Source organism: Alosa pseudoharengus, unplaced genomic scaffold, assembly GCF_046254945.1.
Source record: "Alosa pseudoharengus isolate Yale_2024_CS ecotype anadromous, Long Island Sound unplaced genomic scaffold, YU_APseudo_1.1 YU_APseudo_1.1_scf_12, whole genome shotgun sequence".
Classification (NCBI taxonomy): Eukaryota; Metazoa; Chordata; class Actinopteri; order Clupeiformes; family Clupeidae; genus Alosa; species Alosa pseudoharengus.
Window position 1 is genome coordinate 40,102,126 of NW_027468587.1, and position 25,312 is coordinate 40,127,437.

The following is a 25,312-nucleotide window of genomic DNA, read 5'->3' on the forward strand; positions in this document are numbered from 1 at the left end:
CCATTGACTTCCATTGCAAAATAATGCGCATCATCAACTACTGGCCAAAATGCATTTTTGTCAATTATGGTGCCCCCTAGAGGTCAAATGTCACCAAATTTCTTGAGCGTCCTCCCGATGGGGTCTGAGGTACATGTACTAAATTTGGTTTTGATACATGAAAGCGTTGCTGAGATATAAAATCACTTCCTGTTTGGCGGCTTCGCCGCAAATTTCGATTGGCTGGTACAGGTCAATGCTTCTGTCAATTGTTCCAGAAAGCATTGCACTCATCAGGCATGGTCTGAAGATGGTCTCTGCCAATTTTGGTGAAGAACAGATTAAATTTGTGACCTGCGAAAATTTGTACGTGTTTTTGATTAAATCCAATATGGCGGCAGAATCAATTATGATGACATCACAAGTTGGCTTCGGTCGGCCTAAGGACCTCCAACAGTATTACCAGACACAACTAGTGCATTTTAATTCTAAGCACAACTGCAGCTACAGGCCAAAAAGCATGTTTCTTAATTACAGCGCCCCCTAGAGGTCAAAGGTCACCAAATTTCTTGAGCGTCCCTCTGATTGAGTTCCGAGTCCATGTACTTAGTTTGGTTATGATAGATGAATGGGTTGCTGAGATATGAGCTCACTTCCTGTTTGGCGGCTTCGCCGCAAACTTCGATTGGCTGTTACGCGCGAACGGTTTTAGTTCCGAAGACGAAAAGGAATAACTTTTGTGAGGCATACTCTGAAGATCATGTGTGTCAAGTTTGGTGATGATCGGACAAAATTTGTGACCTGTGAAGTTTTAGTTTCACTTTCACTAAAATCCAATATGGCGGAAAATCCATCATGGCGGAAAATGACGTCATAGGGTGCGTTGAACTCGGCCTGGTCCAAGGATTCCAATGGTACCTCATTTTACAAAATCAGGCCAACGGGTCAGAAGTTACATGCGTGAACGCATGCCCAACTTTGGCCTGTTGGTGGCGCTAGAGCGCTCGGGGTGCGGAATTGAAACTTGGTGAAATTAATCATGAGATTCAGCCTAATTAGTGTGCCAAATTTCACAACTTTTCACCAGACGGTTCTATGGGCTGCCATAGACTCCAATGGCGGAGGAAAGATGTTAAATAAATATAGCTGCAAGCAGCAATGAGGGGGCCAAGCAGTTGAGCAGGAGTTGTCATGGCAACCCAATGTTGCTACATTATACACACACCCAATTAACCCCCCCTGTCCCACACACACACATATACACAGATAAACTTCTTCCCCCACACACCCCAATAACCCCCCACACATATGCATACCTCAAACATCACCAAATTTATTGTGCGTAGTCAGGTTGTAGTCACAAGTCCACATACCAAGTTTGGTGTCGATACAAGAAAGTGTTGATAATTGTAGCACCCCTAGTGGTCAAAGCTCACTAAATATATTGTGCGTCTTCAGGATGTGTTCCCGAGTCCATGTACCAAGTTTGGTGTCGATACGATAAAGTTTTTCTAATTATAGCGCCCCTAGTGGTCAAAGGTCACTAAATGTATTGTCCTTATTCAGGATGTGGTCCCGAGTCCAGGTACCAAGTTTGGTGTCGATACGAGAAAGTGTTGCAAATTATAGCACCCCTAGTGGTCAAACGTTGCTAAAATTATTGTCTGTCCTCAGGATGAGGTCCCAAGTCCATATACTAAGTTTGGTTTCAATATGTGAAAGCATTGCTGAAATATGAGCCCACTTCTTGTGATTATAGCGCCACCTATAGGTCAAAAGTCATCAAATTTATTGAGCCTCCTCCTAATTGGGTCCTGAGACCCTGTACTGAGTTTGGTGTTGATACGCAAAAGCCTTGCTGAGATCACTTCACTTCCTGTTTGGCGGCTTCGCCGCCAAACTTGATTGGTCAAGACGGGCGATGGGTTTTGAATATGGGTCCAAAAAGCAATGCGTTTGTGAGTCATGGTCTGAAGATCATCTGAACCAAGTTTCATGAAAATCGGATGAACTTTGTGACCTTTGATGCCTTTTAAGTGATTTTGATTAAATCCAATATGGCGGCCAGATCAATTATGTTGACATCACAAAATCACATCTGTCAGCCTTAGGACCTCCCAGAGACATCACTAGTATATTAACATTAACATTAACAGACACCAATAGTAAGTTTTAATTCCAAACACATCACCCGTTACAGGCCAAAATGTAATTTTGCTTATTATAGCGCCACCTATAGGTCAAAAGTCATCAAATTTATTGAGCCTTCTCCTTATTGGGTCCTGACCCCATGTACTGAGTTTGGTTTTGATACGTTAAAGCTTTACTGAGATATTACTTCGCTTCCTGTTTGGCGGCTTCGCCGCCAAACTTGATTGGTCGTCTCAGGCAACCGGTTTTGAATATGTCTCCAAAAAGCAATGCGTTTATGAGTCATGGTCTGACGATCATCTGCGTCAAGTTTCGTGAAAATCGGAGAAACTTTCTGACCTTTGATGCCTTTTAAGTGTTTTTGATGACATCCAATATGGCGGTCGAATAAATTATGTTGACGTCACATGTTGGCATGTTTCGGCCTAAGGACCTCTCAAGGTATTAACAGATATCACTAATATGCTTTAATTCTAAACACATGACCCGTTACAGGCTAAAACATAATTTTGCTAATTATAGCGCCACCTATAGGTCAAAAGTCATCAAATTTATTGAGCCTCCTCCTAATTGGGTACTGAGACCCTGTACTGAGTTTGGTGTTGATACGCGAAAGCCTTGCTGAGATATCACTTCACTTCCTGTTTGGCGGCTTCGCCGCCAAACTTGATTGGTCGTCACAGGCAACCGGTTTTGAATATGTCTCCAAAAAGCAATGCGTTTATGAGTCATGGTCTGACGATCATCTGCGTCAAGTTTCGTGAAAATCGGACAAACTTTGCGAACTTTGATGCCTTTTAAGTGTTTTTGATGAAATACAATATGGCGGAAGATCCAACATGGCGGAAATTGACGTCATGGGGTGCGTTGAGTTCGGCCTCATCCAAGACTTCCAAAGATATTGCGATATTCAAAATCGGGCATACGGTTCAAAAGTTAATTGCATGGATGCAATGTCAACTTTGACCCATTGGTGGCGCTAGACTCTCTGTGGTTCAGGCATAAAACTTGCTCAAATTAATTTTTATACTGTCCCGAATCAATGTGCCAAATTTCACAACTTTTTACTGTACGGTTCTATGGGCTGCCATAGACTTCAATGACAGCGGAAAGATGTGTAATAATAATAATAATAATAATAAGAAAAGGTAGAATCACTAAGGGTTGCCGCGCAGCTTCGCTGCTTGGCCCCCAATAATAAGAAAATATAGCTGCAAGCAGCAATGAGGGGGCCAAGCAGGCAGTTCAGCAGTCCAGAAGTCCAGATTTGCCATGCAACTCAATGCCGTGGCATCAGGCATATAGCATTAAGCAGTCACAGCAAGTTCCATGTCAAACAACCCAAGATTGGCTGAGTTACAAGGTCAAGTTTCACATCAAAACTTAACTGATTTTGTGGGGCTGAACCAGGGCTGAGTGTCGCTACCCCCTCCCCCAGCCAGCCCACCGCCCCAACCGCCCCTGCCCGTCCCACCCTGCCCCACCCTTGCACGCACGCATTAGAATGAACTGGATGGAACTCGCTGTCATCAGTTTCACATCAAAAATAAAAGATCGATTGAGATATGATCATGCTTGCTGTAATTTCAATGCCCCCATAGAGGTCAAAGGTCACCAACTTATTTGTGCATCATCAGGATGAACCAGACGGTTCTATGGGCTGCCATTGACCTCCATTGCAGAAGAATGCAGCAACTACAGGCCAAAATACATTTTTGCCAATTACAGAGCCCCCTAGAGGTCAAAGGTCACCAAATGTCTTGAGCGTCCTCCTGGTGGGTCTTGAGGACCATGTACTAAGTTTGGTTTTGATACATGAAAGCATTGCTGAGATATGAGCTCACTTCCTGTTTGGTGGCTTCGCCGCAAATTTCGATTGGCTGTTACAGGCGAACGCTTCTGTCAATTGTTCCAGAAAAAAATACACTGATACGGCATGGTCTGAAGATGGTCTCTGCCAATTTTGGTGAGGATCAGCTGAAATTTGTGACTTGCGAATACTTATTCATGTTTTTGATTAAATCCAATATGGCGGCCGAATCCATTATGTTGACATCACAAGTTGGCTTGGGTCGGCCTAAGGACCTTCCACAGTATTGTCAGACACCACTAGTGCGTTTTAATTCTAAGCACAACAGCAGCTACAGGGCAATAGGCATATTTCTTAATTACAGCGCCCCCTAGAGGTCAAAGGTCACCAGATTTCTCGAGAGCCCTACTGATGGGGTTATAAGTCCATGTACTAAGTTTGGTTATGACAGATGAAAGGGTTGCTGAGATATGACCTCACTTCCTGTTTTTGCGGCTTCGCCACATATTTCGTTTGGGTGTTACGGGCTAACAGTTTTAGTTCCGAAGATGAAAGTCGATAACTTTTGTGCGGCTTGGTCTGAAGATGTTATGTGCTAAGTTTCGTGAAAATCGGACAAACTATGTGAGGCGTGAAACTTTTTAAAGGTTTTTGACAAAATCCAAAATGGCGGAAAATCCATCATGGCGTAAATTGACGTCATAGGGTGCGTTGAACTCGGCTTGGTCCAAGGATCGATCGCAAAGGTACCTCATTTTTGGCAATTGGACATACGAGTCAAAAGTTACGTGCGTGAACGCACATCCAACTTTGGCCTGTTGGTGGCGCTAGAGCGCTGGAGGTGCCGGCATGAAACTTGGTGAAATTAATTATTTGGCTGTCCCCAATCAGTGTGCCAAATTCTATAACTTTTTACCAGACGGTTCTATGGGCTGCCATTGACTTCCATTACAGAATAATGCACATCAGCATCTACTGGACAAAATGCATTTTTGTCAATTACAGAGCCCCCTAGAGGCTAAAGGTCACCAAATTTCTTGAGTGTCCTACCGATGGGCTCGGAGGTGCATGTACCAAGTTTGGTTTTGATACATGTAAGCGTTGCTGAGATATGAGCTCACTTCCTGTTTGGCGGCTTCGCCGCAAAGTTCAAAAGGCTGTTACGGGCCAATGCTTCTGGCAATTGTTCCAGAAAGCAAAGCACTCATCAGGCATGGTATGAAGATGGTCTCTGCCAATTTTGGTGAGGATCCGCTGAAATTTGTGACCTGCGAAAACTTTTTGATGTTTTTGATTAAATCCAATATGGCGGCCGAATCAATTATGATGACATCACAAATTGGCTTGGGTCGGCCTAAGGACCTCCAACAGTACTACCAGACACCACTAGTGTGTTTTAATTCTAAGCACAACTGCAGTTACAGGCCAAAAGGCATGTTTCTTAATTACAGCGCCCCCTAGAGGTCAGAGGTCACCAGATTTTTTAAATGCCCTACTGATGCGTTTATAAGTCCATGTACTAAGTTTGGTTATGACAGATGAAAGGGTTGCTGAGATATGAGCTCACTTCCTGTTTGGCGGCTTCGCCGCATATTTCGCTTGGCTGTTACGGGCAAACGGTTTTAGTTCCGAAGATGAAAATCGATAACTTTTGTGCGGCTTGGTCTGAAGATGTTATGTGCTAAGTTTCGTGAAAATCGGACAAACTATGTGAGGCGTGAAACTTTTTAAAGGTTTTTGACAAAATCCAAAATGGCGGAAAATCCATCATGGCGGAAAATGACGTCATAGGGTGCGTTTAACTCGGCTTGGTCCAAGGATTCCAAAGATACCTCATTTTTGGCAATTGGGCATACGAGTCAAAAGTTACGTGTGTGAACGCACGTCCAACTTTGGCCTGTTGGTGGCGCTAGAGCGCTGGAGGTGCCGGCATGAAACTTGGTGCAATTAATTGTTGGCCTGTCCCCAATCAGTGTGCCAAATTTCACAACTTTTCACCAGTCGGTTCTATAGGCTGCCATAGACTTCAATGGCGGAAGCGTAATAATAATAGGGAAGAAAACATAGAATCACTAAGGGTTGCCCTGCAGCTTCGCTGCTTGGCCCCCAAATATAGCTGCAAGCAGCAATGTGGGGGCCAAGCAGTTGAGCAGGAGTTCATGGCAACCCAATGTTGTTACATTATACACACACCCAATTAACCCCCCATCCCACACAGAAATATACACAGATAAACCTCCTCTCGCACACACTCCAATAGTCCCACACACATACGCATGCCTCAAACATCACAAAATGTATTATGCTTCCTCAGGTTGTAGTCACAAGTCCACATACCAAGTTTGGTGTCAATACGAGAAAGTGTTGATAATTATAGTGACTAGTGGTCAAATGTCACTAAATATATTGAGCGTCTTCAGGATGTGTTCCCGAGTCCATGTACCAAGTTTGGTGTTGATACGAGAAAGTTTTGCTAATTATAGCGCCCCTAGTGGTCAAAGGTCATTAAATGTATTGTCCTTATTCAGGATGTGGTCCCGATTCCAGGTACCAAGTTTGGTGTCGAAACGAGAAAGTGTTCCAAATTATAGCACCCCTAGTGGTCAAAGGTCGCTAAAATTATTGTATGTCCTCAGGATGTGGTCCCGAGTCAATGAGCCAAGTTTGGTTTCGATACGTGAAAGCATTGCAGAAATATGAGCCCACTTCCTGTGATGATAGCGCCACATAGTGGTCAAAATTTACCACATTTCTTGAGTGTCCTCCTGATTGAGTCCTGAACCTATATACCTAGTTTGGTTTTGATATGTGAAAGCATTGCTGAGATATCACTTCACTTCCTGTTTGGCGGCTTCGCCGCCAAACTTGATTGGTTGTCACGGGCAACTGGTTTTGAATATGTCTCCAAAAAGCAATGCGTTTATGAGTCATGGTCTGACGATCATCTGCGTCAAGTTTCGTGAAAATCGGAGAAACTTTGTGACCTTTGATGCCTTTTAAGTGTTTTTGATGACATCCAATATGGCGGTTGGATCATTTATGTTGACGTCACATGTTGGCATGTGGCGGCCTAAGGACCTCTCAAGGTATTAACAGATATCACTAATATGCTTTAATTCCAAACACATGACCCGTTACAGGCTAAAACGTAATTTTGGTAATTATAGCGCCACCTATAGGTCAAAAGTCACCAAATTTATTGAGCCTCCTCCTAATTGGGTCCTGAGACCCTATACTGAGTTTGGTGTTGATACGCGAAAGCCTTGCTGAGATCACTTCACTTCCTGTTTGGCGGCTTCGCCGCCAAACTTGATTGGTTGTGACGGGCGACGGGTTTTGAATATGGCTCCTAAAAGCAATGCATTTATGAGTCATGGTCTGAAGATCATCTGCGTCAAGTTTCGTGAAAATCGGACAAACTTTGCCAACTTTGATGCCTTTTAGGTGTTTTTGATTAAATCCAATATGGCAGCCTGATCAATTACGTTTACCCCATAAATTGACATCTGCGTTGAGTTCGGTCTCATCCAAGGATTCCAAATATACCTTAATGTTCAAAATGTGGTGTACCATTCAAACGTTATGTGCATAGATGTAATAAAAAATTTGAAATGTTGGTGGCGCTAGAGCACTCAAAGTGCAGACTTGAAACTTTGATAAATTAAAGATATGACTGAACCGAATCAATGTGCCGAATATCCCAACTTTTTACTGTATGGTTTAATGGAAAATTAGCGTTTCGTTATAATAATAAGAATAATAAGAATACGTAGAATCACTATGGGTTGCCTCGCAGCTTCGCTGCTTGGCCCCCAAATATAGCTGCAAGCAGCAATGAGGGGGCCAAGCAGTATAGGCTGGAGTAGCCATGGCGATAAGATAGAACTCAGCAGACATCCGCGATCAACACTTTCAACTAGTGGCACATCAAAACATAACTGATTTTGTAGGGCTGAAACAGGGCTGAGAATTGCCACCGCCTCCGCCAGCCAGCCCCCCATCTAATCACCCCTGCCCATCCCACCCCGTCCTGCCCCTCCCCGCCCTTGCACGCACGCATTAGAATGAACTGGATGGAACATGTTGTCATCAGTTTCACATCAAAAAATAAAGGATCGATGAAACACATCAGCAACTACAGATCAAAATGCAAAATTGCAAATTGCAGCAACCTCTACAGGTCAAAGGTCACCAAATGTTTTGTGCGTCCTCCTAATGGGGTCATGAATCTATGTAGTAAGTTTGGTTATGATACATGGCAGGGTTGCTGAGATATGAGCTAACTTCCTGTTTGGCGGCTTCGCCATCATTTTTGATTGGCTGTTACGGAAGAATGCTTTTGTCAATTGTTCCAGAAAGCAATATATTGATAGGTTATGGTCTGAAGATAGTCTGTGCCAATTTTGGTGAAGATCAGATGAAATTTGTGACCTGTGAAAACTTTTTGATGTTTTTGATTAAATCCAATATGGCGGCCGAATCAATTATGATGACATCACAAGTTGGCCTGGGTTGGCCTAAGGACGTCCAACAGTATTACCTGAAACCACTAGTGCATTTTAATTCTAAGCACAACAGCAGCTACAGGCCAAAAGGCATGTTTCTTAATTACAGCGCCCCCTAGAGGTCAAAGGTCACCAGATTTCTTGAGTGTCCCCCTGATTGGGTCTTGAGTCCATGCACCCAGTTTGGCTTTGATACATGCAAGGGTTGCTGAGATATGAGCTCACTTCCTGTTTGGCGGCTTCGCCGCAAATTTCGATTGGCTGTTACAGCCGAATGCTTCTGTCAATTGTTCCAGAAAGCAATGCACAGATAAGGCATGGTCTGAAGATGGTCTCTGCCAATTTTGGTGAGGATCCGCTGAAATTTGTGACCTGCGAAAACTTGTACGTGTTTTTGATTAAATCCAATATGGCGGCCGAATCAAGTACGATGACATCACAAGTTGGCTTGGGTCGGCCTAAGGACCTCCAACAGTATTACCAGACACCACTAGTGCATTTTAATTCTAACCACAACTGCAGCTACAGGCCAAAAGGCATGTTTCTTAATTACAGCGCCCCCTAGAGGTCAAAGGTCACCAGATTTCTTGAGTGTCCCCCTGATTGGGTCCTTAGTCCATGTACTAAGTTTGGTTATGATATGTGAATGGGTTGCTGAGATATGTGCTCACTTCCTGTTTGGCGGCTTCGCCGCAAACTTCGATTGGCTGTTACGGGCGAACGGTTTGAGTTCCGAAGACGAAAAGGAATAACTTTTGTGAGGCTTGGTCTGAAGATCAAGTGTGTCAGGTTTGGTGTCGATCGGACAAAATTTGTGACCTTTGAAGACTTTTTAGTGTTTTTGATGAAATCCAATATGGCGGAAAATCCATCATGGCGGAAATTGACGTCATAGGGTGCGTTGAACTCGGCTTGGTCCAAGGATTCCAATGATATCTCATTTTTGACAATCGGCAATACGGGTCAAAAGTTACGTGCGTGAACGCACGTCCAACTTTGGCCTGTTGGTGGCGCTAGAGTGCTCTAGGTGCCATCATGAAACTTGGTGACATTAATCATGGGACTGTCCCTAATCAGTGTGCCAAATTTCACAACTTTTCACCAGACGGTTCTATGGGCTGCCATTGACTTCAATGGCGGAATAATAATAATAATAAATATAGCTGCAAGCAGCAATGTGGGGGCCAAGCAGTTGAGCAGGAGTTCATGGCAACCCAATGTTGTTACATTATACACACACCCAATTAACCCCCCATCCCACACACAGAAATATACACAGATAAACCTCCTCTCGCACACACTCCAATAGTCCCACACACATACGCATGCCTCAAACATCACAAAATGTATTATGCTTCCTCAGGTTGTAGTCACAAGTCCACATACCAAGTTTGGTGTCAATACGAGAAAGTGTTGATAATTATAGTGACTAGTGGTCAAATGTCACTAAATATATTGAGCGTCTTCAGGATGTGTTCCCGAGTCCATGTACCAAGTTTGGTGTTGATACGAGAAAGTTTTGCTAATTATAGCGCCCCTAGTGGTCAAAGGTCATTAAATGTATTGTCCTTATTCAGGATGTGGTCCCGATTCCAGGTACCAAGTTTGGTGTCGTAACGAGAAAGTGTTGCAAATTATAGCACCCCTAGTGGTCAAAGGTCGCTAAAATTATTGTATGTCCTCAGGATGTGGTCCCGAGTCAATGAGCCAAGTTTGGTTTCGATACGTGAAAGCATTGCAGAAATATGAGCCCACTTCCTGTGATTATAGCGCCACATAGTGGTCAAAATTTACCACATTTCTTGAGTGTCCTCCTGATTGAGTCCTGAACCTATATACCTAGTTTGGTTTTGATATGTGAAAGCATTGCTGAGATATCACTTCACTTCCTGTTTGGCGGCTTCGCCGCCAAACTTGATTGGTTGTCACGGGCAACAGGTTTTGAATATGGTTCCAGAAAGCAATGCATTTATGAGACATGGTCTGACGATCATCTGCGTCAAGTTTCGTGAAAATCGGAGAAACTTTGTGACCTTTGATGCCTTTTAAGTGTTTTTGATGACATCCAATATGGCGGTTGGATCATTTATGTTGACGTCACATGTTGGCATGTGGCGGCCTAAGGACCTCTCAAGGTATTAACAGATATCACTAATATGCTTTAATTCCAAACACATGACCCGTTACAGGCTAAAACGTAATTTTGGTAATTATAGCGCCACCTATAGGTCAAAAGTCACCAAATTTATTGAGCCTCCTCCTAATTGGGTCCTGAGACCCTATACTGAGTTTGGTGTTGATACGCGAAAGCCTTGCTGAGATCACTTCACTTCCTGTTTGGCGGCTTCGCCGCCAAACTTGATTGGTTGTGACGGGCGACGGGTTTTGAATATGGCTCCTAAAAGCAATGCATTTATGAGTCATGGTCTGAAGATCATCTGCGTCAAGTTTCGTGAAAATCGGACAAACTTTGCGAACTTTGATGCCTTTTAGGTGTTTTTGATTAAATCCAATATGGCAGCCTGATCAATTACGTTTACCCCATAAATTGACATCTGCGTTGAGTTCGGTCTCATCCAAGGATTCCAAATATACCTTAATGTTCAAAATGTGGTGTACCATTCAAACGTTATGTGCCTAGATGTAATAAAAAATTTGAAATGTTGGTGGCGCTAGAGCACTCAAAGTGCAGACTTGAAACTTTGATAAATTAAAGATATGACTGAACCGAATCAATGTGCCGAATATCCCAACTTTTTACTGTATGGTTTAATGGCAAATTAGCGTTTCGTTATAATAATAATAATAATAAGAATACGTAGAATCACTATGGGTTGCCTCGCAGCTTCGCTGCTTGGCCCCCAATAATAAATATAGCTGCAAGCAGCAATGAGGGGGCCAAGCAGTTAGGCCGGAGTAGCCACGGTGACAAGATAGAACTCAGCAGACACCCGGGATCAACAGGGCTGAAACAGGGCTGAAACAGGGCTGAGTATTGCCACCGCCTCCGCCAGCCAGCCCCCCCCACCTAATCACCTCTGCCCGTCCCACCCCGTCCTGCCCCGCCCCACCCCGCTCCGCCCTTGCACACACGCACGCATTAGAATGAACTGTATGGAACATGTTGTCATCAGTTTCACATCAAAAAATAAAAGATCAATAAAACACATCAGCAACTACAGATCAAAATGCAATATTGCTAATTGCAGCACCCAGTACAGGTCAAAGGTCAGCAACGTTTTTGAGCGTCCTCCTAATGGGGTCATGAATCCATGTAGTAAGTTTGGTTATGATACATGGCAGGGTTGCTGAGATGAGCTCACTTCCTGTTTGGCGGCTTCGCCACCAAATTCGATTGGCTGTTACGGGCGAATGCTTTTGTCAATTGTTCCAGAAAGCAATATATTGATAGGTTATGGTCTGAAGATGGTCTCTGCCTATTTTGGTGAGGATCCGCTGAAATTTGTGACCTGCGAAAACTTGTACGTGTTTTTGATTAAATCCAATATGGCGGACGAATCAATTACGATGACATCACAAGTTGGCTTGGGTCGGCCTTAGGACCTCCAACAGTATTACCAGACACCACTAGTGCGTTTTAATTCTAAGCACAACTGCAGTTACAGGTCAAAAGGCATGTTTTTTAATTACAGCGCCCCCTAGAGGTCAAAGGTCACCAGATTTCTTGAGCGTCCCCCTGATTGGGTCCTGAGTTCATGTACTTAGTTTGGTTATGATAGATCAATGGGTTGCTGAGATATGAGCTCACTTCCTGTTTGGCGGCTTCGCCACAAATTTCGATTGGCTGTTACGCGCGAACGGTTTTAGTTCCGGAGACAAAAAGCAATGCATTAATGAGGCATGGTTTGTAGATGATATCTGTGAAGTTTGGTGTCGATTGGACAAAATATGTGACCCCTGATACATTTTAAGTGATTTTGATGAAATCCAAAATGGCGGAAAATCCATCATGGCGGAAAATGACGTCATAGGGTGCGTTGAACTAGGCTTGGTCCAAGGATTCCAACGATACCTCATTTGTGACAATCGGGCATACGGGTCAAAAGTTACGTGCGTGAACGTAAGTCCAAATTTGGCCTGTTGGTGGCGCTAGAGTGGTCAAGGTGCCAACATGAAACTTGGTGAAATTAATCATGGGACTGTCCCCAATCAGTGTGCCAAATTTCACAACTTTTTACCAGACGGTTCTATGGGCTGCCATAGACTCCAATGGCAGAGGAAAGATGTTTAATAATAATAATAATAATAGTAAGAAATCATAGAAACACAATGGGTGCCTTCGCAGCTTCGCTGCTTGGCCCCCAATAATAAGAAATCATAGAAACACAATGGGTGCCTTCGCAGCTTCGCTGCTTGGCCCCCAATAATAGTAAGAAATCATAGAAACACAATGGGTGCCTTCGCAGCTTCGCTGCTTGGCCCCCAAATATAGCTGCAAGCAGCAATGAGGGGGCCAAGCAGTTGAGCAGGAGTTGTCATGGCAACCCAATGTTGCTACATTATACACACACCCAATTAACCCCCCCTGTCCCACACACACACATATACACAGATAAACTTCTTCCCCCACACACCCCAATAACCCCCCACACATATGCATACCTCAAACATCACCAAATTTATTGTGCGTAGTCAGGTTGTAGTCACAAGTCCACATACCAAGTTTGGTGTCGATACAAGAAAGTGTTGATAATTGTAGCACCCCTAGTGGTCAAAGCTCACTAAATATATTGTGCGTCTTCAGGATGTGTTCCCGAGTCCATGTACCAAGTTTGGTGTCGATACGATAAAGTTTTTCTAATTATAGCGCCCCTAGTGGTCAAAGGTCACTAAATGTATTGTCCTTATTCAGGATGTGGTCCCGAGTCCAGGTACCAAGTTTGGTGTCGATACGAGAAAGTGTTGCAAATTATAGCACCCCTAGTGGTCAAACGTTGCTAAAATTATTGTCTGTCCTCAGGATGAGGTCCCAAGTCCATATACTAAGTTTGGTTTCAATATGTGAAAGCATTGCTGAAATATGAGCCCACTTCTTGTGATTATAGCGCCACCTATAGGTCAAAAGTCATCAAATTTATTGAGCCTCCTCCTAATTGGGTCCTGAGACCCTGTACTGAGTTTGGTGTTGATACGCAAAAGCCTTGCTGAGATCACTTCACTTCCTGTTTGGCGGCTTCGCCGCCAAACTTGATTGGTCAAGACGGGCGATGGGTTTTGAATATGGGTCCAAAAAGCAATGCGTTTGTGAGTCATGGTCTGAAGATCATCTGAACCAAGTTTCATGAAAATCGGATGAACTTTGTGACCTTTGATGCCTTTTAAGTGATTTTGATTAAATCCAATATGGCGGCCAGATCAATTATGTTGACATCACAAAATCACATCTGTCAGCCTTAGGACCTCCCAGAGACATCACTAGTATATTAACATTAACATTAACAGACACCAATAGTAAGTTTTAATTCCAAACACATCACCCGTTACAGGCCAAAATGTAATTTTGCTTATTATAGCGCCACCTATAGGTCAAAAGTCATCAAATTTATTGAGCCTTCTCCTTATTGGGTCCTGACCCCATGTACTGAGTTTGGTTTTGATACGTTAAAGCTTTACTGAGATATTACTTCGCTTCCTGTTTGGCGGCTTCGCCGCCAAACTTGATTGGTCGTCTCAGGCAACCGGTTTTGAATATGTCTCCAAAAAGCAATGCGTTTATGAGTCATGGTCTGACGATCATCTGCGTCAAGTTTCGTGAAAATCGGAGAAACTTTCTGACCTTTGATGCCTTTTAAGTGTTTTTGATGACATCCAATATGGCGGTCGAATAAATTATGTTGACGTCACATGTTGGCATGTTTCGGCCTAAGGACCTCTCAAGGTATTAACAGATATCACTAATATGCTTTAATTCTAAACACATGACCCGTTACAGGCTAAAACATAATTTTGCTAATTATAGCGCCACCTATAGGTCAAAAGTCATCAAATTTATTGAGCCTCCTCCTAATTGGGTACTGAGACCCTGTACTGAGTTTGGTGTTGATACGCGAAAGCCTTGCTGAGATATCACTTCACTTCCTGTTTGGCGGCTTCGCCGCCAAACTTGATTGGTCGTCACAGGCAACCGGTTTTGAATATGTCTCCAAAAAGCAATGCGTTTATGAGTCATGGTCTGACGATCATCTGCGTCAAGTTTCGTGAAAATCGGACAAACTTTGCGAACTTTGATGCCTTTTAAGTGTTTTTGATGAAATACAATATGGCGGAAGATCCAACATGGCGGAAATTGACGTCATGGGGTGCGTTGAGTTCGGCCTCATCCAAGACTTCCAAAGATATTGCGATATTCAAAATCGGGCATACGGTTCAAAAGTTAATTGCATGGATGCAATGTCAACTTTGACCCATTGGTGGCGCTAGACTCTCTGTGGTTCAGGCATAAAACTTGCTCAAATTAATTTTTATACTGTCCCGAATCAATGTGCCAAATTTCACAACTTTTTACTGTACGGTTCTATGGGCTGCCATAGACTTCAATGACAGCGGAAAGATGTGTAATAATAATAATAATAAGAAAAGGTAGAATCACTAAGGGTTGCCGCGCAGCTTCGCTGCTTGGCCCCCAATAATAAGAACAAATAGAAACACAATGGGTGCCTTCGCAGCTTCGCTGCTTGGCCCCCAAATATAGCTGCAAGCAGCAATGAGGGGGCCAAGCAGATTCGGCCAGAGTAGCCACGGCAACAAGGTAGAACTCAGCAGACACCCGCGATCAACACTTTCAACAAGTGTCATATCAAAACATAGCTGATTTTGTTGGGCTGAAACAGGGCTGAGTATTGTCACCGCCTCCGCCAGCCAGCCCCCCCCACCTAATCACCCCTGCCCGTCCCACCCCGTCCTGCCCCGCCCCGCCCTTGCACGCACGCACGCATTAGAATGAACTGGATAGAACATGTTGTCATCAGTTTCACATCAAAAAATAAAAGACTGATAAAACACATCAGCAACTACACATCAAAATGCAATATTGCTAATTGCAGCACCCCCTACAGGTCAAAGGTCACCATATTTTTTGAGCGTCCTCCTAATGGGGTAATGAATATATGTAGTAAGTTTGGTTATGATACATGGCAGGGTTGCTGAGATATGAGCTCACTTCCTGTTTGGTGGCTTCGCCGCAGATTTCGATTGGCTGTTACAGCCAAATGCTTCTGTCAATTGTTCAGAAAGCAATACATTGATAGGTTATGGTCTGAAGATGGTCTCTGCCAATTTTGGTGAGGATCCGCTGAAATTTGTGACCTGCGAAAATTGTACGTGTTTTTGATTAAATCCAATATGGCGACCGAATCAATTACGATGACATCACAAGTTGATGTGGGTCGGCCTAAGGACCTCCAACAGTATTACCAGACACCACTAGTGCGTTTTAATTCTAAGCACAACTGCAGCTACAGGCCAAAAGGCATGTTTCTTAATTACAGCGCCCCCTAGATGTCAAAGGTCACCAGATTTCTTGAGCGTCCCCCTGATTGGGTCCTGAGTCCATATACTAAGTTTGGTTATGATAGATTAATGGGTTGCTGAGATATGAGCTCACTTCCTGTTTGGCGGCTTCGCCGCAAAATTCGATTGGCTGTTACGCGCGAATGGTTATAGTTCCGAAGACAAAAAGCAATGCATTAATGAGGCATGGTCTGTAGATGATATCTGTGAAGATTGTTATCAATTGGACAAAATTTGTGACCTGTGAAGACATATAAGTTTTTTTGATGAAATCCAATATGGCGGAAAATCCATCATAGCGGAAATTGACGTCTTAGGGTGCGTTGAACTCGGCTTGGTCCAAGGATTCCAACGATACACCATTTTTGACAATCGGCCATACGGCTCAAAAGTTACGTGTGTTAACGCACATCCGAATTTGGCCTGTTGGTGGCGCTAGAGCGCTTGAGGTGCCGGCATGAAACTTGGTGAAATTAATTATTGGACTGTCCCCAATTAGTGTGCAAAATTGTATAACTTTTTACCAGACGGTTCTATGGGCTGCCATTGACTTCCATTGCAAAATAATGTGCATCAGCAACTACTGGCCAAAATGCATTTTTGTCAATTATGGTGCCCCCTAGAGGTCAAATGTCACCAAATTTCTTGAGCGTCCTCCCGATGGGGTCTGAGGTACATGTACTAAATTTGGTTTTGATACATGAAAGCGTTGCTGAGATATAAAATCACTTCCTGTTTGGCGGCTTCGCCGCAAATTTTGATTGGCTGGTACAGGTCAATGCTTCTGTCAATTGTTCCAGAAAGCATTGCACTCATCAGGCATGGTCTGAAGATGGTCTCTGCCAATTTTGGTGAAGAACAGATGAAATTTGTGACCTGCGAAAATTTGTACGTGTTTTTGATTAAATCCAATATGGCGGCAGAATCAATTATGATGACATCACAAGTTGGCTTCGGTCGGCCTAAGGACCTCCAACAGTATTACCAGACACCACTAGTGCGTTTTAATTCTAAGCACAACTGCAGCTACAGGCCAAAAAGCATGTTTCTTAATTACAGCGCCCCCTAGAGGTCAAAGGTCACCAGATTTCTTGAGCGTCCCCCTGATTGGGTCCTGAGTGCATGTACTTAGTTTGGTTATGATAGATCAATGGGTTGCTGAGATATGAGCTCACTTCCTGTTTGGCGGCTTCGCCGCAAACTTCGATTGGCTGTTACGCGCGAACGGTTTTAGTTCCGAAGACAAAAAGCAATGCATTAATGAGGCATGGTCTGAAGATCATGTGTGTCAAGTTTGGTGACGATCGGACAAAATTTGTGACCTGTGAAAAGTTAGTTTCACTTTCACTAAAATCCAAAATGGCGGAAAATCCATCATGGCGGAAAATGACGTCATAGGGTGCGTTGAACTCGGCTTGGTCCAAGGATTCCAATGATAGCTCATTTTTCAAAATCGAGCCAACGGGTCAGAAGTTACGTGCGTGAAAGCATGTCCAACTTTGGCCTGTTGGTGGCGCTAGAGCGCTCGGGTTGCGGACTTGAAACTTGGTGAAATTAATCATGGGGTACTGCCTAATTAGTGTGCCAAATTTCACAACTTTTCACCAGACGGTTCTATGGGCTGCCATAGACTTCAATGGCAGAGGATTTATAATAATAAGAAAACTAAGAAACACAATGGGTGCCTTCGCAGCTTCGCTGCTTGGCCCCCAATCATAGAAACACAATGGGTGCCTTCGCAGCTTCGCTGCTTGGCCCCCAATAATAATAGTAAGAAATCATAGAAACACAATGGGTGCCTTCGCAGCTTCGCTGCTTGGCCCCCAATAATAATAGGAAATCATAGAAACACAATGGTTGCCTCGCAGCTTCGCTGCTTGGCCCCCAATAATAATAGTAAGAATTCATAGAAACACTAAGGGTTGCCCTGCAGCTTCGCTGCTTGGCCCCCAAATATAGCTGCAAGCAGCAATGAGGGGGCCAAGCAGTATAGGCCGGAGTAGCCACAGTGACAAGATAGAACTCAGCAGACACCCGGGATCAACAGGGCTGAGTATTGCCACTGCCTCCGCCAGCCAGCCCCCCCCCCCCCCCCCCATCTAATCACCCCAGCCCGTCCCACCCCGTCCTGCCCTACCCTGCCCTTGCACGCACGCATTAGAATTAACTGGATGGAATATGTTGTCATCAGTTTCACATCAAAAAATAAAAGATCAATAAAACACATCAGCAACTACAGATGAAAATGCAATATTGCTAATTGCAGCACCCCCTACAGGTCAAAGGTCACCAACGTTTTTGAGCGTCCTCTTAATGGGGTCCTGAATCCATGTAGTAAGTTTGGTTATGATACATGGCAGGGTTGCTGAGATATGAGCTCACTTCCTGTTTGGCGGCTTCTCCACCAATTTCGATTGGCTGTTACGGGCGAATGCTTTTGTCAATTGTTCCAGAAAGCAATATATTGATAGGTTATGGCCTGAAGATGGTCTCTGCCCATTTTGGTGAGGATCCGCTGAAATTTGCGACCTGCGATAACTTGTACGTGTTTTTGATTAAATCCAATATGGCGGCCGAATCAATTATGAGGACATCACAAGTTGGCCTGGGTTGGCCTAAGGACCTCCAACAGTATTACCTGAAACCACTAGTGCATTTTAATTCTAAGCACAACAGCAGCTACAGGCCAAAGGCATGTTTCTTAATTACAGCGCCCCCTAGAGGTCAAAGGTCACCAGATTCCTTGAGCGTCCCCCTGATTGGGTCCTGAGTCCATGGACTGTTTGGTTATGATAGATGAATGGGTTGCTGAGATATGAGCTCACTTCCTGTTTGGCGGTTTCGGCGCAAGTTTCAATTGGCTGTTACAGCCGAATGCTTCTTTGCAGCTTCGCTGCTTGGCCCCCAAATATACTTTTTGATGATATTCAAATTATATGACCAGCACCTGAGGCACCAAATGCTTAGGCCCCGTTGATGCGGACCCTAAGCGGTTAGCCTTAGTATGATCTTAGTATGTGTTGTGATTGTATGACTTTACATACAGACGTTCAAGGGAAGAAATAAGAAGGATATAAGAAAGAAAGAAAGAAAGACAGAAAAAAGTGTAGTGTCAAATAACAGCAATACACACCTGAGAGGCCAGCAAACATGAGGGCAGTATAACCATGTTCATGCTCATTGCAGTTGACGTCAGCTCCATGCTGCAAAAGCAGTTTACACATGTCTGCTTTGCCTTTATAGGCAGCATGCATAAGGGGGGTCATTCCATACTGAAAAAAAAGAAAAAGAAGTGTGAATGTATGTAATCTCTCACATGGCTTAAATGCATTAACCAAAGGGGTCATCACCCTATAAAATCTGATAGGGAAACAAAAATCAGCACAATCCACCGTTAAAAATACACAACAAAAATCAGCAACATCTATACAATATGTTACATTTAAATCCATCTGTGTACTAGAACTGACCTGTCCTAATGACGTCACAAATCTTCATTTGATTTACGCCTGGACAGCAGGTTTCACAGCGCTGCCAATGTAGGGCATTTACTATAACTACTAAACAGTGCACTGCACTAAACAGTGCAGATGAAGCAATTCATAAACAGAAATATGCCACAATTGGAGACCCACACACAATTCCCAATTCAGTTTTAAATACCCGCTGGCGACATTAGAAATGATCTATTTTTTTCCCCCAAACCTTTATAGACCATGAAAGCCCTTACGAAAAATAGCTATAGGAATCTAATAGTATTTTGGGACATACATATTATGTTCTTATTGACCCCTTCACGGTCCACGTCACAGAAAAGGTGTGCCCATGTCGGGGTCAGAAAGCTTTCCATCCCATTGAATTGTGTGTGTGTGAATTGACTGAAACGTCAAGGAAACACCAAGAAAAATGCTGCAGACATAACGGAACAGTTCAAGGATCTGTAGCCTAGCCGCTGTTAGGTTTGGATGCAACTTCAGCTTTGGATGCAACTTCGTCTTTGGTAACAGCCCCTCACGTCGACTCATCCAGGCACTTAGGTACATATTTTGTTTATTCCTGTAGGCTACTGCCTGTCATGTTCAATAACGTGGTTATGTAGCCTGAGGAACAGTAGCACTATTTAGGAATGAGTATACGTTAGTCCAGCAAGAAAATACTCTTACGGCTTCTACACACAGTTGCGTTCCATCAACGCATGCCAGTGGGTGTTCCCGACGGTAGCTATGCAAATGACTTGAAGTATAACCGTAATTTGATTGGTTGGTTCTCAACACGAGCGACGGGAGAAACGCGACCCTCAATTCAGTTCGGCAACGGATGACGTGAGCCCATGTAAAGTGAATGGGATGCGTCTCCAGCACTGCAATGCACGCAACTGTGTGTAGGAGCCGTTAAGCTTTAATGGTCATGCGTGTATCAAGACATGGTATCTTACTTGAGATCTAGGATGTCGATCACCATTTTTTGACTCCCAAAATGGCGGCGTTAATATCTCTATTCTGGTTGTTATGGGAACAATAAGGAATAGTGACATAGGTCGGAATCCTCAATTGCCCATCTTAATGGTTCAAAGTTTGCATATGCTCCATGAAATGGAGGATGTATGAAATCGTCATACATTTTCATATGCAATTTAAATGCAACATACTGTGAGCTGTCTAATATTGTTCACGTTAATGACTTTGGAAAAAATATTCTTCTAGCTGCTGCACTAATGTAGGCTACTCACTGTTTTTTTTCCTAACATAATTGGAATTTGAATTCTCAAAGGTTCGGGTAGCCCACCTGTGACATCCATAGACATTTCTGCTCACCAACTCACATCACTATTCCAGATATTTCGGACGCACCTATCTGCGCTCATGCATTGGAGAAGCTAGCTTTCTAAGACGTGAATGTCAAAATGACGTCAAAATAGTTTGTTTTTCTAAAACATATGCCTAAGGATACGCCTAAGGAGAACTTTAATCCCTGAAAATTATATATCTTTTTATTTTTGGTAAGTCAAAGAGGGCAGACGGGCAGTTGCCAGGGCAACTTTAGCACTGCCTTGTGCACTCCCTGATAGATGTAATATAGAACTACTATAAGGCTGTACTATGAGAACACTACAGAGTGTAAGGATATCATAGAGGTATTACAGAACATCATAGAGCCATTAAACATTACCATAGAACTACTATAGAAATCATGTAGCATTACTATACAGGGTTCCCACTCTAAGTTAAATGTAAAATTCCATGACTTTCCCTGACAAAAAAAAACAAACATTTCCATCACTTACTATCTAATGAATAGTACAATATAGCGACCAATGATTTCAGAGCACCCGTGTAGCGGTCAAGAATATTTTACTTTTTTAGAGCAGGAGATGAATAAATGGGCTTGAATAAACTTGGTTGGGCTACTCAAGCAAGCAGTAAAGCTAATAAGCAGATATATACAAATTTTGCGTAGAAATATATTTGTATGTATTTTGGCAATAAAATGTTAAACTGCTACAACAAAATTCCCTGATATTCCATGACTTTGCCCCCAAAATGATCAAATTCCCTGACTTTACATGTCTGGAATAGACTTTTTAAAAATAAAATTCCATGACCAGTGGGAACCCTGACTATAGCTATTTTTCATAAGGGAGAGATGTGCGCTTTTAAAAGCTTGGATGCTCACATCCTCTTTACCTCAGAATAGGTCAGAGAGGTTGGCAGCTACTTCCTTAGTGACAACAAAGCTGTGGTGTGGTAAGTTAAATCCATTCATTAGTGATGCACCGATATATCGGCAGGCTATCGGTATCGGCCTTTTTTGCTGCCATCGGCCGTTTCACAGGTGGCCGATGGCAGCAAAAAAGGCCCATATCGGCCTATACCGATAGCCTGCCGATAAACGGCCGATATTATCAAATATGCACGACTAAATCGCTGATAAGCGTCGCCAACCTATTCTAAGAGTGCAGATCTGAAAACTTTCCATAGGGAGTGAAAGAGGGATATGCAAGATTAAAGTTATTTTCTTCTCTCTCCTAAATTTCACTGCGGGATTGAGGGTATTGTGCATAATTTGTAAAAGTAAAGTCCCGCAACTCTAGCCATCATAATGCGAGAAATTCCCACATACACTTTACAGCCTGTCTGATGACATTAATCTAATCATGAAGTGGCGTGAATGCAGGGCTATTGACCAGATGGATCAACTACCGAGTTGAATTGAACATAGCCTCATGCAGGCGCAGGCAGAGACACACACACACACAGAGAGAACCACTTTGTGCTTACGCAAATAGGCTACACAATCATGACAAACTTTTACATTTGGAGAGAGCTCCTTGCTATCCCGCTAGCTCAGGTCACGTCTGTCAGTAGTGCTCACTAAAATCATTAATGAACATTGCAAGACACTTATCTCTTCTATGATCTCAGAAAGATTTTCTTCAACTTGTTAGTTTTTTGAACATTTATTTTATCTGATGACATAGAAAACATGATGAATTGCATCCACATATACTTTTATTCACTAGCCTAAAACTGTGAGACTGAAGGCTAATTACTCTCACGTATTTCTTAAAGTGACAGGCACTCAATTACACCTACACATCACCAATGTGCACTCAATTAGACCTACACACCACATTAAAGATATGCCTAAGTGTAATAGTTTAAAAATCAATATGAAGTATTCAAATTACTAAATATGTTTAGCTACTAGTAATTATGCAGATTATAAAACACTATATATTATTAACTAAATACACTTTATATGAATTTCAAAATATATAGAAAACATAAAAAAAATAAAAACATCAAAATAAATAGAAACATACGACACAAGCCATCATTTTCCGTTTGTGTTTGTGTATGTGTGGAGAGAGTCAAGCAGAATCTAGGATGCCCACTGGTGTGAATGATCACACTACAGTATATTCAATATTACTGATGACGCCCCCCCTTCCCCCCCAAATTGTGTAAATTCATGAAGGGCCTAAGGGGGATTCCCCCCATTTTGCATTTTTTTAAGCCCTGCACTCTCTTCTAATTTTCTAGTTGAAAAAATTTGAAATGTATTTTGAATACTTTTTGCCAGCAAAGTTGCATCACAAAAATGTAAATAAAAATATCGGTATCATTATCGGCCAAAGTGAAATTTTAAATATTGGTATCGGCCCAGAATTTCAATATCGGTGCATCACTACAACTCATTATTGTTTTTTTTTATTATATGCATTTTTTTTACCTCATAAGTAATGCTGTTCCATTACTTTTACATTACTTTTGCTACTACTGATAAGGTGTTACTAGTTAATGTTAGCTAGCTACAGTGGTACACATTCAATTGGCCGGCTTCACGTGTGATTATCACGTGACCTCACACGTGAATTACGCAGCTTTTATTTATATTTCCCCAGTGAAGCTGAAATGACCCAAACAACCACCAGGTGACACTTGTGAGCAGGGTTAGGAACGTTGGCTTTTGCCGCTTTGAGTCTGCGCGCCAGTATGCTACAGTATGGACTAGGGATATCGGTATTTGCGATATTTGCAAAATATAATATAAACGGCTGCGTTCGCCGATAGTTTTTCCCCCGCATTATTTACATACAGGCGTCCACAGGCAGCTCTGTGTCGCTGGAGACTATTCACGTGCAGACTGCCCCTCCCCCACTAGCAGAGAGCTGAAAGCTTGCTCTTCAAGACAACAGTAAACTTTAAACTTTCAAAGCATATTTTAACTGTTTGACTTAGCTGAAATATTGCCATACACTTTGAAGGTGGAAGCAAGTTTGTGGGTCCAAATGGAAAATGCGGATGATATAGGTAGCCTACTTTATTTAATGCTTAATGCCTCGTTTATAAAACTGCTTGCCATTGTATTTAGGTAGCTGCAAATAGCAAAGTTGTAGGCTAGGCTATGCATGCGGTAGCTAGCTGTTACAAACACTGATCATATGATTAAGTAATGCCAACGTTGTTCCGTGGTATTTGTGGGAGTTTTATTCAGCGACCACCTGGCTGAGTGTTGGACGCGTGTGGTGTGTGTGTGTCTCCCTCCCTGAATGCCCCTCTTCTATAAAACTGCTTGCCATTGTATTTAGGGAGCTGCAAATAGCTAAGTTGTAGGCTATCCGTATGCATGGGGTAGCGGTAGCTGTTACCAACACTGGTCAATCATATGATTAAGTAATGCCGACGTTGTTCCGAGATATTCGTGGGAGTTTTATTCAGCGACCACCTGGCTGAGTTTTGGACGCGTGTGGTGTGTGCGTCTCCCTCCCCCTCTCCCTTCGAGCGGGCGGAGTTGCCATCGCAGTGATATCAGAGCTGTAATAATGAGAGAGACGTGTTATATGTAGTTGAATATTAATTCGTGTTTATCATGTACCAGACATACCGTGTATGCCTTACTTGTTTTGAGCCGTTTGCTAACGTTATCATTATCAATCCAGTTCAATGGTGGTTCGTCAGCTACCAAACAGAAGTGTGTGCGTCTGGTCTGTCTCACTCAGTGGGACACACGCATCACAGCTATATGAGAGTGCTGCGCTACCTGAAGGAGAGATTTTAAAACTGAGAGATATGTTTTTATACCTTTTGACGTTGATGCCGTTTAGAACAGAAACATTTGACACCACGTTATTTTCCTCTGCTGATTTATGTTCTGTGGTTGACAAATCTGGCAGCTTTTTTTAGAAAAAAATTGAAACCATGCAGTCTTAAATTACAAATCAAGCACTTTATTTCAATAGCTAATTTTCAGGCTTATTGTTTTCTTAAATTATTAGTGGGTTTGATCCAGCAAGCCCACTATTGTTCTTCTTAAGTTTTCTTATTATTATTATTATTAGTGGGTTTGATGCTTGCGGAGCAAGCCCACTATTGTTCTTCTTAAGTTTACTTTATTTATTATTCCTTTTCACCCACTTTTTGGCCGAACTACTGCTCCTAGACCGTTTGAGCTATTGACGTGGTTAGAACTCCAAAAATTCAGGCCCGAACCTCTGTAACTTGCTTGTTGATTTCGTGTCGCTGGCCCTTGTCGTTTTCGCGGTATTCCCGTTTTTCGGCGTTTTTGGGCCCCATTGAAATGAATGGCGGAATGCTGGGGCTTTATGACATCACAGCACCTCATTACTTGCACCTGGTAGAGCTCTGCTGCTAGAGTTGATTACTTGCACCTGGCAGAGTTCTAAGCCATCTGGCAATGTCTAATGGGCTGGGCTGGGCTGTCTGTGTATATGAAGGTGTGTGCATGTAACTTTTGACCAGTATGTCCGATTTTCATGAATGAGGTACCGTTGGAATCCTTGAATGAAGCCCTGTTCAATGCCTTGCCAGCACTA

General features: G+C 43.0%; 1 protein-coding gene across 1 annotated transcript in view; it reads right to left on the bottom strand.

Moving 5' to 3' along the window:
- The window catches only part of ankmy2a (ankyrin repeat and MYND domain containing 2a), a 203,303-nt gene that overhangs the window by 122,606 nt on the left and 55,385 nt on the right, over positions 1 to 25,312 (bottom strand). The window contains exon 3 of the mRNA XM_076281231.1: positions 19,109 to 19,247. Within this exon, the coding sequence (XP_076137346.1) occupies positions 19,109 to 19,247 (139 nt within the window). The remainder of the gene's footprint in view (positions 1 to 19,108; positions 19,248 to 25,312) is intronic.